Source organism: Limulus polyphemus, unplaced genomic scaffold (genome assembly GCF_000517525.1).
Source record: "Limulus polyphemus unplaced genomic scaffold, Limulus_polyphemus-2.1.2 Scaffold7430, whole genome shotgun sequence".
Lineage (NCBI taxonomy): Eukaryota > Metazoa > Arthropoda > Merostomata > Xiphosura > Limulidae > Limulus > Limulus polyphemus.
The window spans coordinates 1-15,497 of NW_013673040.1; the positions used below are offsets into that span (position 1 = coordinate 1).

At 35.3% G+C, this 15,497-nt stretch overlaps 1 protein-coding gene across 1 annotated transcript in view; it reads right to left on the minus strand.

The window, feature by feature from the left end:
• Window positions 1–2,259: 2,259 nt before the first annotated feature.
• The window catches only part of LOC106474606 (eukaryotic translation initiation factor 6-like), an 18,831-nt gene continuing 5,593 nt past the window's right edge, over window positions 2,260–15,497 (minus strand). Inside the window, exons 2-6 of the mRNA XM_013935296.2 lie at window positions 13,890–13,975; window positions 13,032–13,207; window positions 10,437–10,547; window positions 4,928–4,993; window positions 2,260–2,616 (exon numbers count right to left, since the gene is read on the minus strand). Of these exons, the coding sequence (XP_013790750.2) occupies window positions 2,275–2,616; window positions 4,928–4,993; window positions 10,437–10,547; window positions 13,032–13,207; window positions 13,890–13,975 (781 nt within the window). The 3' untranslated portion in view covers window positions 2,260–2,274. The remainder of the gene's footprint in view (window positions 2,617–4,927; window positions 4,994–10,436; window positions 10,548–13,031; window positions 13,208–13,889; window positions 13,976–15,497) is intronic.

The window sequence follows — 15,497 nt, forward strand, 5'->3', positions numbered from 1 at the left end:
TTATAATGGCATGGATAGTAGTTAAACACGGTTCAAAAGGCAATAAAACAATAAAATTTAATTATAAATAGATGTATACTGTTATGAACTTAAGAGCTACTTAGGATAAATGGTGATTACGAGGTCAGTCGAGTTTAACCAATCCTGTTTTTGAGATAGGGTAGAGAAAATAACAGTTAAACTATAAAGTTTTACAGAAAAAAAACAAAAAACGCCTGCAATGCATTTAGGAGGTTCTGGGGATTACACAAAGGGAATTTGAGATTAGGAAAAGTATTTTTAATTTTAATATTAAAATTACTTTGCACATGGACTATTCCAAACAAATACTCAAATGTATTCATGGACAAACCTTTATTTTATTTTATTAAAAATACTTTACTAAAAAATATGATATTTTGTATGTAAAAGACTTATAATATTAACTGAAAGACTGACAAATTTTGTGAAGATATACACACTATATTGAAAGTTAGAAGTATTAAATCTATAAAGACTTTAAATGAGTACAAAGAGGTCATGTGGTCGGTCAAATTGACTGAGTCCGTGTTGAGAGAGTTAAGAGAGTAACAAAGTTTCATATCATTTCATTCCACAGGAAAGTTTGAGGCTTTCTCTGCCATTGACCTAGCTGGGTTAGAAAGAGTTGATATTGCTCAAAACTCAGTTCTCAGCTAGTCATTTTATAGTTTTTTGTATTTAATGTAAGCTTCTATGTTTTCAGTTTATAACTCCAACTAGAGAAGTGAAAAATTTAGTGTGTGTATATATTAATTAAAACCTACACCAGAAACAACACTGTACACAAAAATGCCAAGATTCAGGTTTCCAAACTTTTTATTTTTAATTTCTAATATTGAAGTTGTGTTAATCAATTTAAAAAGATCAAGAATCAAATAAGATTTATCAAAAGTAGGCTACCTAAGCTCTTTGGAAGTTTGGAAACTGAATTTCTAACACTTACAGTTCCTTCTTTGTTGCACCAAGCTTTTTTGCCAGCAAGACTGTATACTGAGAATACACTATCCTACCAAAAGTCATGGGACACAGCCTATAAGGGTGATCAACAGTTTGCTCAAAAGTCATTTCGAACTTGTATGCTGAACGATAAGTACTCAGAAATAGCTAACAGTTTCAGAAGGGAAGGATAGTTGGATGTCATTTGGGAAAAATGTCTTTATGCACTATTGTGCAACAACTAAACATTCCCAGGTCGACAGTTGGCAAGGTGCTGAAGAAATGGAAGTCCACAGGTGACAATAAGCTCAAGAAACTACCAGGCAGGCATAAAATACTGACTGACAAGAGCTGATGCACCTTGATAAGGCTGGTTACCTCACCTTGCCATCAGACTCATGAGAATCTGTGTTTGGTGATGCGAGCAGCCACAGACAATCCTATAACTGTTTGCATGACAAGTCGAGAGCTGCATGCCATGAATTTTCATGGAAGAGCTGCAGCCCACAAGCCATTGATAACAAAAACAAATGCACACTGTAAAATGGCATCGGGCAAGGCACAGTGAACCTGGACCATGGAAATCTGTCCTGTGGAACGACGAGTCACACTACACACTCTTCCAGTCTGATAGATGTGCTTGAATATGGAGGATGCCTAGAGAGCTCTTATTACCTGAGTGCAGTATCTCAACAGTGAAGTTTGGAGGTGGCAGTATCATAGTCTGAGGGTACTTCTCGTGTATGGACTAGGTCCACTGGTCATAGTGCATCAATCCATAGATTTTATGGTACTGGCCCTTATACCTTCCAGCATGATAATGCTCCATGTCACAAAGCCAGGATTGTGAACATGTGGTTTAAAGAGAATAACATCGGAACATTGCAGCACAGAGCCCCGACCTCAACCCGATAGAACATCTTTGGGATGAACTGGAATGCAGAATTAAGGCAAGGCCAAGATGGCCCTCTTCAGTAATGGAGCTTACAAATGCTTTAAGGGAGGAGTGGAGCCAATACCATCAGCTTTCTATCAGAAATCAGTAGACAGTTTTCCACGACGCATTGAAGCAGTCATTAAGACCAAATGCAGGCTAATAATTTTTGGAATTTATGACTTTTGGTAGGATAGTGCAAGTCATAAGTGTATGGGTAAAGACAACTTTTAAATAATGGAGTCAAAATGTTAAAACTGATCTTTGTACTGTCATAAATTACACAAAAATTAGCACCCAAAAAACTACAAAATGACAATCTGACTACTACTTAAACCAGGAGAGAACTTGTTGTCCACAATTATTATTAACTTATTAACAATTCACACATTCAAGCTATTTCTCTGTAGTTTCCTCAAACTAACTTTAAAAACACTTTGCGGGATCTCAAACTTGTTTTTTTCCCCATTTTTCTCTAGTAAATCATTACAAACTTCCTTATAGTCATGTATTGGAAAAACACACAATAAAAAACAAACAAACCTTTCTATAAGTGATGCTCTCATATTAGTAGAAATATCACTAGGTTGAGCTTCATTCAGTCGGAAAACACTTTCAATCACAGACAGTTCTGTACTGGTTGTGTCCATACCACAAAAAGCAGACCAGTCGTTAACCACCAGACCTGCACCAATGACATCACTACCTCGGTTCACAGTACCTGCCTGATATCAGAATGAATGTTTATTTTTTAAAAAAAAAGCAATATCATCAAATATTTACAATTTAATCAGTTTGAGATTGGCAAAGATTTCATTACACCAAATTAGTTTTAAGAAGTGTTTGATATGTAATAATGGTTTAAATGCAATAGCTTTTAAAAATCAAGTTAAACAATAATATCTGATTATAGTATACTTGCTATATTTCTATTACTTTCACATTTTAGGATCAAAATTAGTATCAGAATTATTATATGTAAATCATATGATCAACCATCAACAGCACCCCTGATTCACTGCAAATCTTCTTGAGCTACGTCTTATATTAAATCCAGATACAGGTAGATACACTGGCTGAGAGAGAATGAGAACAGGGCCACAATGATATCTTGTTTTTTAATCAGCCAACTGCCAAGGTTCATCACAAAGAAGGTCTATGGTTGTGATCACTGTTATATGGATTCAACTATTTCAAATCAAAATATGTCACAGTATTGCTGAAATGTAATATGATCCACATTAAAAATCCATACAAGAAAAGTATTTACACCTACCAAGTCAAGTTTTGAAAAATAAAAACACTGCTGTAGACCTTTTTATTTTGATTAGAAACTTGTGTTACATTAATCTGACAAGAAGGGCATAGAACACTGGTTCCTGACATTTAAATGAATGGCAAGCTTATAATGGATGTGTCACAGAACTCTATACAAGAGGTTTACAGTGACTTAAGGTGTCATGAAACCTAAATAAGATGTTTAGAGTGACATAAGATACCATGAGACCTAAACAAGAAATTAACAGTGACTTAGGATGCCATGAGGCCTAAAGAAGAGGTTTATGGTGACTTAGGATGCCATGAAATCTAATCAAGATGTTTACAGTGACTTAGGATATCATGAGACCTAAACAAGAAGTTTACAGTGATTTAGAATGTAATGAAACCTAAACAAAAGGATTACAATGACGTGAGGTGTCATGAGACTTAAACATGTTTACAGTACTTAGGATATCATGAAACTTAAAGAATAGGTTTACAGTGATTTAAAACTAAAGTTGCTAAAAAGACATACAAAAGGTTTAGAGTCAGGAGACCTAAACAAGTGGTTAGAAATCAAGGTGAAATTCCTTCCATGCTGAGATGACACACGGGACCTGGTGCTGAACTGTGATTTAATTGGCACAAGCAGATGAGAATGGGGACATTCCTCCTAGATGGTATGCCAGTCCATCACAGGTTATGCCCAAGCTAATAGCCGAGTTGACTGTAACAACTGCGGTAACGTGTCTTGCTCACGGACACAACAGTACAATGAAAGCAAACTTTAAACTCACAACTATCTGACTATGAGTCCAAAGCAATGCTACTGAGCCATGCTGTCCACAAGCAAGAAACTTACAGTGACTTAAAACTACAGACAGCTTGACTTCATCATGCTTTGGCTGCTAAAAAGATATATACAAGACGTTTATAGTGACTTAGGGCCCTGTTAAAAACAGTTTTTCCAAATATTTGTACATTAAGTTTAGGACATACTGTCCATGCTAAAGGCTCTATTTAAAAAAAAATGAAGGTAATGGGTGCCACGCATATTAAGTGCATGCTCACACAGAGAGTGAAATACTGACACTGATCTCATGGTTTAACTTAATAAAAGCTAGAAAGTATGGCTATTATTTTCTACTTAACTTACTATTAGTGTTTACATGGGGTTCATTCATTCGTATTTTATTAGTATTATTTCATTAAGTGTGTAGAAAAATTACTATGAAGTTGACCCAAAACAATTCTGCTTACTGAAGGGGCCAGTTAATACCACAAGATTGATAACTACTGTAGATCTTTATCAGGTACTGCAGTACTCAGCGAGTCTGGGATCGTATTATTAGAAACCTTGAATTTTTATAAAACTCACTAAACATAAGAAAAAAATGTATTTTTGTTATGAGGTTTATGGTTTACAAAGCTATGGTATTGTGTATGTCACATTTTTCTCGATATCGGATTAATGTGGCAATAATTTTATATTTACATGTTAGAAAATGGGAAACATACATCAGAAAAAAGAAAAACAAGATAACTAATACCTGATACTCTTAGACTAAGAAAGCATTTCAGCCTTTATGGTACAGAACTTTTCCTATCAGCTAATAAATAAATTCTATTCTCAAGTGCTGTTAAAGTAACTAATTTTACAAATTACATGGCACAAAATATCAGCATTTTATGCATTCCAATTAAATAATGTAATTAACATTCTGAACATTAACAACCATCACTTTCAACTTTATACTCATTTTGTATTCAACTTACCACCAGGGGGACTTGGAGGAGAGAAGACAATTCATCCTGATCTTCCAATGAGGTTCGAGGATGTACCTTTATTATGCAGATAAACAGAGAGAGAAGTGTCTTTCATATTTGCTCAAATATTATTAAAAGTTGGTACTTTAAGTCTTTTAAGAAAATTTGAAACTGGTAAACAAGTTCTTGAGTTGAAGTATGCTCTATGAGAATTTTATTACTGCACAAGTTAAGTACTTGTATGCAAGATTTCCAAACATGAGAGTGTTACTATTATATCTTCTAGAATAGAGGTTTTACATCATTCTTCAGTTTAAAGTTAATATTTTTCTACACTGAAAATATATTTCTGATAGATACTTACCCCTCTCACAGTTACAGCTATTCCTGACTTGACTGCCCAGTAGTGCAACATTTTCACTCATCACTAGACTTGAACTTTGTCTTTAATTCCAGGTAAATACTATGCAACTCAGATGCATTCAAGCATGCAACAAGCCTCCACCAATAGGAGTGTGACACACCCCCTATTGCAGATGATTCCCTCTATGCAGTTTGAACCCAGTCTTCACTTCAAGATTAGGCAAGAAAAACAACACTAGAAGTGGGAAGAGTAAGCAGAGGTATCTATTGGAAATATGTTTTCAGTGCAGGAAAATATCAATTTACAATAGTATTACTCACAGTTACAGCTAGCATCTCACACTGAGCAGGTAGAGGGACTGGTGTAAAATTACCTACATGAACTCCCTTCAAAAGTGCCTGAAGAGCACCCATGGACTGTGCCACTGCTACATAGAGGTAGCACACTCGCTGGAGACCAGACTACATCTGAACTAGGTATACTCTTTGCCCAAGTGGAGTCAGCTGGTTTTGTGCTGCAATGAAAGGGTGGAACAAGTTATCCATTCCAAATCCAAAAGGAAGAGGAATGTGTGGAGAGTGTCTAATGTGCACTGGGCCATAATCAGGAGGTTAACTCCAATCAAGACCAGAGGCACTGGGAGGAACTCAACCAGCTCCTGGTAAGAGGATTCTCCATTCCGAGAGCATAAACCAACATGTTTACAAATCCAACAAAACCTTGAACAATAAACCCCAGGAATGCACATTTGGATGATGTCAGGAAATTGGAAATGCAACATGTAGGGTCAATTCCAGTCCAAAACCAATCAGCATTGGGAAAGTAACACCCATTTTGTGGTGGGAGGAAGTTCCCATCCCACTCACACGTGAGGAGTTATTTTGGCTGGTCCAGCTCCAACCAGAACAAGTTGCCCAGAAACTGACATCCAGGTAGCAGTAGAGGGAGGGTTCCCAGCCAGAAGGGTGACCTGCAACACAGATGAAAAGATTCAGTCCAGACCTGCAGCTTCTGTCATAAGACAATAGACCCATGGCAGGAAAATAGTCATGCCTTCTACACAGGCAGAAAATCACCACCCTACTCTCAACTGAGTAGAATTGTGCAAACTTAGGAAGAGTCCTCTATAGTCCACCACCTCAGCAGCTAGGAGCTGGTAAGTGGTAAGGAGTCCCATACTCCACTGGTAGAAGGGGGGAAAGAAATGCTTTGGAGAGTTCAGAGGAACACATCACCAGAGAAAGTGCAATGGGTGACCATGAAACCCTATTTTGAAAAAAAAAAGAATCATCAACCTTTTGGAACTCCTTGCTGTTCGTTGAGCAGTGGTTCCACTTACTTGCCAGATTGGAATCTAAAAGTAGTTCTCCATGCCCTTTCCCTTCGAACTGCTAGCATTATGTTCTTTATACCACCTTTCTTTGAGGATGTATTTCCTTCTTCTATTGGCTTGTGGACATCACAGGTCAGACTTGATTTCCATCGATGTCAACAGCATTTTGTACCACAAAACCTATGTTCTTTTCTTCCCAAAATGTTGGTTGCCCTTGAAGGTAATTTTGCCTTCACTCCTATTTTTCTTCCATTCGTATCCCACATTTACTCCTGCTCTGATCCAGATTGTTTTCTGTGTCTGGTCTATGCTTTAAGGTGTTATGTGTCGTGCACAGCTCCCTTCTGTGGTTCTTGCTCCCATTTGTTTATCCATTGGAATCCAACTATTTCTCCTATCATCCTTACCAGTTAGGTTTATCAGGTTATTCATATTGATATATTCCTCCCTTTTTCCTGAATCTTCCCAATTGTTTTGTTTCTCACCCCATGACATTGGTCACCTCATAATGTCCTTGGCTGCTCATTTCTATCATCCTCTGGAAGAGATTCTACATATCAGCATGTGGACCTCTCCCTTCACATTTGAGTCACATTAATTACATCATCTTGTGGTTTCCTGCTTAGCTGAATATCATCTTTTTCCTGTGGCCATTCTACACATGATGTTACGACTATAAGTTGTTTTTATTTGTTGTTTCACGTAACTGAACAATTTATTTCAGGGGCCTCCTTTGCATGTTATGGATCTCACTCTGTGGCAAGTGGTGCTTGTCCAGGTATACTCTTTTTACAATTCTGCACCGTGTGAACTATAAGATCTATCATGCTCAATGTTGAGATGGGATGTTCCACAAGACCACTCGCAGGTTCATCCTGGCAGTGTATTGCATCATAATTTTGTTTATACTGGATCGTACACTCATGGACTAACCTGAGTAAAGCAGACAGAGATTGCTGCCCATCCCCAATGTTCCTTTGATTATCGGTAATGTGAAGACCTAACTCCCCCCAAGATCTCTTGGGTATTGCAGTACTAACAAAAAGGCATCTGTTAAAACATGGATATCCAGACGGGGAGGAGGAATAGGTACTCCCACTGTAGTGTTGTCCCTGTCTAACCCCATAGAAATTTGGAGTGAAAGGAAGCAGGAATGGAAATCTGAAAATCAAAAGGTTCCATTGATCTTGTAGTACCCACTGCAAGGAACATATATGGGCACGGTCCAGAGAGATGAGAGATCCAGTGATACCAAAGTCCCCAAAATAGAACCTCTTGAGCAGGAAGAGAAGGTGTTGATTGTGCCCTCTAAACTAAGAACTCCATGGCTCACAGACAAAGAAAAGAAGGCTGGGCTCAACTGAGGTGCAAGTTGAAAAATACCCCCAGATGAACAAGACAATGGATTTCTCCACCATGATACTCTAACCCACCTGTGCAGCTTCCCTGAAGAGAAGTTGGGTGTGGGTGGAAGACTCTGCAAAAGATGGATCCAGAAGAAGCCTGTCATCTATATAATGATGAAAATTGAGCACACAAGAATGTAAGAATCAGGAAAACAATTGGACCACCCAACAGAAATTGCAAGGTGTATGCATACACCAGCCTGAAAATGTTGATAACAATGTGAAGCCTGAGCAATAGGGATGTAGAGATAAGGATTGGACACATCTAATCTCATCATCCAAAGCCCATCAGAGAGACAGGTAGAATTCCATGGTTAATCATGGTACATCGATAAAGCTATTTAGATGGGAAGGATTGATAACAGGGTGCTAATCCCCAGTCTTCTTGGTAGAAACAAAAAGTTGGGAATAAAATCCTAGAAGAACAGGAGAATCTATTCGATGGCACTATTGATGAGAAGTTGCTGGTGAGAGACAAGATCTTGAGGGGGGGAGAAAATAACTGGTATTGGGGATAAGGGAGGAAGTGAGAGGAAAAGAGTAAGTGTCCTTTTGATAAAACTCAAATAATTCAAAGATCGGTGGTAAGGTTCTCCTACACCCCTGAGAAACGAGCTAGTCTGGCCCACACCAGAATGGAAACCATAGGGTAGTAACTGTTACTGCTCATACCTAGCAGGATGTAGGTGAACAATGGTACAATGTATAGATGTGGTTCAAGAAGGAGAAACTGGTACAGGAAGAAAAACAAGAACTGAAAAAGGAGGAGGTTTAAACAAATGAGAAGTAAGGGAAGATAGGGAAGTGTGAAATCTGGCAGATTCCACGAAATACTGTAGGCTGCCCAAAGATTCATCAGTAATGTGGGGGGGAAGATGCAAATGTGTTAATAATGCATCCCAACCCAAGAGATCCCAGCAGCACAGGAACCAACTGTGAAGGGAGTAGGCAGACAAAGATAATCTGGACAATATCTTGAGTAGGAGTGTACAGGATTCTGCTGAAAAACCCTTGGGAAAATGATGGAAAACCTCAAATAACAGGTGTATAGAGAACAAATGATGAAAGAGTGTAAGCGATTAACATATTCCAGGCCATTTGTGCCTGGGAAAATGCACTGAAGTATCAGGGTCAGAACCCCAAAGGGGAAGAAGAGAATTCAAATGTTGAGTATCCAAAAATGGATTTGCAGAACAATGATTAGCATGTGCATGAGCTTCTGTAGTATATGGGGAGTGCAAGTAAATATTCTGCAAACCCGACTGCATGGATCCCAATACCAGGCAAAGGAGGGAAAAACAAAAGACTCAGAACTAGGTACATTGATTAATAAGGAAGGGGAGGGGTCATATGATACTGGTGAAAAAGACAAAACAGAACACACCTATGAAATCAAATCCAAAAATGATGACAGAGGCCTAGTTGCTTCAATAGGCTGAGAATCTGGCTGCACAGCAAAAGAAAGGGGAAGGAAAAGGCTATCCAAAAACTATGTCATCCTGATATAAATCTTCAGGCAATGGTGTAATCTCCTATTGACGGGAGTCCCCTCGGCCCACATGAAAAAGGACATCTCCCATTGAACTATTGCCAATATCTCTTCTGCCAATATTGCCACCCCTTTAGCTATCATTACGAGTTGGTAATCGATGGTATCATCGGTGCCATTGACGGTGTGATAGTGAATTGTGAATTCATAAAACGGAGAAAGTAAGATAATTGAAAATAAAAATTAAATCCAACTCAGATGTGGATTTGAAAAACAATACTTTGAAATGTAAAATTCAAAGTAACTACAGACTGTCAAAAATGCACTAAAGGAAACATTAAGTACTAGGTGTTAACACGGTCATGCCAAATCAAGAAATGAAGACTGGGTTCAAACTGCATAGATGGAGTCAGCTGCAACAGGATGGTGTATTGCACACCTATTGGTAGAGGGTTGTCGCATGTTAATTTGCATGCTTAAATGCAGCTGAATCATGTGATATATACATGTAATTAGGTGGGAGTTCAAGACTAGTGGCGAGCAAAAACTTGAACACTAGAGAGCAGTCAAGTCAAAAATAGCTGTAAATGTGAGAAGAGGTAAGTAATTACAAAGGGTTAGAAATTAAAAACTTTAAAACTGTTTACGTATACAAATCTCAAGAAATCAATGTTGGTAGAGTTTCCAAAGGAAACTAAATTTCTTACTCTGGTAAATCTGTGTAATCTTTTAGATTTAGTAACTGAACAATTACTAATTATACATCTTGTAAATATTACAAAATGTAATGTTACTAACAGTCCTCTCAGTACACTTTAATATAACAGCATGCCCTGTAAAATGCAAAACAAGAAGTATTATGACTTAATTCTTTAATCTCGACCAGGACGTTATCTACAACAATTTGTGAAAAAGTTTCTACTTACTAAACCACCTTGGTTACTAAGAGCACAATAACTCCCGACCAAGACATTATCTGCAACAGTCTGACGAAAGACTTCCACTCGCAGGACATCTTCTAAGATTTCTTCAGTTTCCTGGAAATTAAAACAACTAAGTTCTTTTTTTTTACCTTCTTTAAAATTAAATATATGTTTCTCTGTACATATTTAGAGTGATTTTCATAATTCTAGACACAATATCACAAATCACTTCAGACTATTATTTTAATTCTTTAAGTTTTTGTGCAAGTAACCAGTTAATTATTTTACCTGCTGTCAAAGAAAAGCAACTTAAAAGTATACATATTTTTACACCTCTTTGTATTTTTTGACATAGAAACCACTGTAAATTAATTGTCAGCTATAAGTATTGATGACTCGCATAGTTATTATTAAGTTCTATGAATAATTAAATTATTAATTTGTGTTTAGTAGTAAGGACACATAGTGCTTTAAATGCATGAAAATTACTTTTGTTTTAAAATTTAAAAATAAATTTTCTGTGTACACATGAAGATTAAAGTTTTCAAAGTTGAATATTATGAATTATGATAAATTTTTCATTCCTTTGTAAAACAAAATTATGTCAGTTTTTAATAACAGTATTTGATTAGTTAAAATACCTTATGTCAACATCTAGCAGTGTATTATTTATGTATTTTTTGTAATATGAAAATCCACTTTATTGCATGTTAACTCCATTTATTCTTGAGATTATTTTACGTATACAAAATGTATACAAGCTAATCATCCAGATAAGTTGCATGTTTAAGAACATTTTTCACATCCTGAAGAAATGTATCTAAAATTAACTCCATTTATTATAGGCACTGTTTAACCCTATGATTCAGGCATACATCACAAGATTTTACTTCATTACATTCATAACTTAATTAAGGAATCTTACTATTAATGTATACCAATGAAATTAGCATTAAAATTTACATCACAGTTCAAAGTTTTAATTCCTTTATTTAAACCTTAAAGAAAAATGATTAAACTTCAGTTTGATGCACTTCACAAACTTAAAACATTTAGCTTTTGTAACTTGAAAATGAGTACACTATACCAAACCTTCCATATATAGAAATAATATAGATTAATTGCTCTGTTTACATGTTCTTCTTTCAAGCTCCTTTGGGAATGTTGGGAGAAAATAAACATAAATTTCATATGACTTGACAGATGCCATGCTCACTTTCTACACATAGCATTGCAATTTCTCAGCCAATTACACTTTGTTGAACTAGATGTTTGTAACCAATAGAAAGACCACATATCGAAATACTGTCTCCCAACAGTTAGTTTAAAATTGGCATGAAGAATTCATGGAGAACTTGTCAAAGTCTGAGCACAGTTTTTGCTTTTGTTAGTTAGATATACAATTAAATTAGATTTAGGTTTTAGTTTTATATTTTAGTTAATTATGCATTAGTTATGTTTTAAAATGCACATTAGAAAGGTTTAATAATTGTTTAAAAATATAAGCCAAACTGCCTCTGCTTATCAGGCTTAGTGTAGTAGGCAAATGTCCCAACATTCTGACAATGGCTAAAGTGTCGCTGCCAAGGAAACCCCCGAAAACATCCGTTAATGTGTGTCACGATAAGTAATAATGTTAAAGGATAGGAAAAGAAAATAAAACATCAAAAAATTAACTATATGTGAAAAAGTAACAACTTACAATTAACTAAAAGAAGCTTTTCAAGATTATTTGACAAAAAATTAAAAGGTACGTACATTTTTTATAATTTTGATTTTAAACATTTCACTGCACAATACGATGGTGATAATACTTGAAATATTCAGAGTCTGAGTGCAAATAGCTAGAATACAAAATTAACAAATCTTTAATTAAAATAATTTCATTCTTTGTATACAAAATTTTTGTAATCTTTAACAAAATCTTACCAATTGTTGTGAAGATACATTAAAAAGCTCAGAGTTATAAATATTGTTGCACTGTCTATCATTCTCTATATGAGCTATGCTCATTGGATACTGCCCCATTTCCATTGGGTTAATGCAAACAAAGTACAAATATGTACTGCTCATTCAGAAATCAATTCCCAGTTCCTTAATATTTTTACATCATAAAGAAGAGCAATGTACCTGTAACTTTCACTGCTATGCAAATTCATAATTTTCATCTCCATAGAGAAAGGGTATTCCTCTTGAATATTCCCAAACTTTACCAGTTTCATGTTTCAAATAAGTAATGAAATATTAAAAGGTGTCTTTTTGTTGGTTATAGTTATCTATAAATAAATCTGGCAGTGGGAAGGTTGTTTATCTATAAACATAGTAGTGAATAATAATTAAAAAGAAACAGAAAAAAAGACACGATTTACACCATCTACATCACTTGGACAGTATATTTTGTTGTACATTCTTTACAAAGTCTTACCACACAAAGAAACAGAAAAAAAGACATGATTTACACCATCTACATCACTAGGACAGTATATTTTGTTGTACATTCTTTACAAAGTCTTACCACACACAGATGATTCTTCTTTATCCTGTTATGCCACACAGTTTACATAAAGAAGTTCTAGGAGCTTTATTCAGCAAACTTACCCTATCTAGATCAGGATGAGTAAGGGCTACATAATCATTGCAAGCAATAACGTTTCCTAAAGCTGAAAGCCTTTCTTCAACTCTTTGTATTTTTACAGTGTCAGGCAGTGAGTTTCTAATGTGTTGCAGTTCCTGGTCTGTGGCTGAATTAGGGATGAGTAGTCCATGTCTGTTTGCTAGTTAAAATACAAATTATAATGAGTATTTAACTTCTGAGAATAGGAATGATATAGTAGCTTTGTACCCACTAGATATTGCAGTAAATCATGTCAATTGGGCTAAAACAAAATGTTTTAAAAAATCTGATTTATTGCTTAAATGTACAGATGTACATTCAGAATATATCAATATGAATAATTTTTTAATTTCAAACTCTTTATCATTCCTAATGTACGTGTACCTCCATCATAAACAGACTTGGTTTTGATCATTTTGTAACACCACATTATGACCACTTTTACAGTTAAAGCTAGGATTTTTTTTAGAAATTATAAGTAACAGCAAAAATCCAATAAAAATTGGTGGAAGATTATTTACTGGGCTTAAAAAGAGCAAATTAAATTGCATCTCATTACAGACGTATTTCTTCACATTCCTTTTTAATTAATTCTACATGATTTTAAACAAAAAGCATGCTAATCAAAGTCTATAAAATACTACTTTAAAGAAATATAAAGAAAAACATCTAGTCAAAGATGACTTTAATAACTTATTAGACGTGCTTTATGTCCTATATCATGAATGCAAAACATCATTATAGTTGTTTTCAATAAGAATAACAAAGCAATTTCTTAATAAAATAAAACTGATGTAGAAAGATTTAACATTTTAATAGTTAGCATGACTTGAAATACTCACCAACACACAGTCTTCCTATTATTCGACATCCAGCAACAGAAGTATGGATTACTGGGATAACTTCTGATAATTCTCCTTCAAAAACACTATAATAACAACAAGAAGCTTAAGGATAATGAGCCTTACCTCAGATTTAAGTACTTTACTTTTTTTTTGTATCCATCACTGCATGTTATTGAAAGTAATTTTTCTCTCACACTACAGGACTATAAATCTTCTGTTGTAGCAGTCAATTTAAATATTTAAAGTTTATGATGATTTTCCTTACTTTTCCTGTTATTTCATTCATAAACCATTTGGACATACGTTTGAAATTAGTCCTTTTTGCTTCTTTTAATCACAATCTGAATATACATGCTAACTTATCGCTGGGGTCACCAATTTATTAGCATGATAACTTCACCATTAAAGACAATAACAGCATGAAATTTAGCACACTTGTTGATATTACAATCTTCCATAGCTTGAATCTTTACCAATTTCTTTTTATGAGTCTGATTACCACTAACAAAGGCATTAATTAAAATTAATTCTCCATAGCTCATTAACATTGCAGAAAATTCGCAAAGTTTTTAATTCAAGCTATGAGGAGGTTCACAAAGACCATGTGCATAAATTTTCACACATTTTTATCATTCCTAAGTTATGGTGTTAAAACAGTTTAAGTTATGTATTTCTTTATCACTGCTGCATTAATTATGCATATTACATATATATATATATAACTGAAAGTGTACTTTCAAATATTGCAAAATCATACTTTTGTTTTGTGCTCAACTTGAAGGTTATAAGAAGAGTTTACCAGTGTTTCCTCAACATGTAAATTTGCCCAGTTTTAAGGGTCAGTGCTACCTTAAGACTATACACATAATGCAAGGATTATTTAAATTAATTCTGCTCAACTACACTTATTCCTATCAGCCTTATCCTCAGTATCACTCAACCACCCTCACACAATTTTCACTGACTATATTGGCAGCACCTTTCATGTACTCCAACCAACATTTATTTCCTAACCACTCTCTGACAAACTTTAAACTCTCCTGAATATTATTAACATTTGATAAAAAAAAAACTTCACCAACCCCTCTCCTACTTAAATACACACAATCCATTACATAGAATTCTTTCACTCAACAAATGAATCTCAAATTCATTCACCTAACTTTCTTCACACAACATAGATCTCAATGTACAGTTTAATCTCACTGATCTATATAGAATCTCCTGGCCACAATCAAAGCTAGCAAGATCACTGTTAAATTAAATTAACTTGATCAAAGTCTAAAATTTTTCTGGATAGTCAACAAGATTTTACTAGGGGAAATCTTGCCTTACTACTCTTTGAAAAGGTTACTGTTTGTGTAGATGAGCGCATAAGTGTAAATTTGGTGTGTCCGGATTTTCAAAAAGTATTTGACAAGGTGCCTCCTTGATCAACCACCCCAGTGGCTTGGAACTGGAAAGTGGTGAGAACTCCCATACTCCACTCAAAGAAAGGAAGGTGACAATGCAGTGGAGAGTCCGGAGGAACGTCACCACTGGAGACAGTGCAATGGGTGACCACGAAATCATATTTTGAAAAGCAGACCATACAGAGTTATTCAC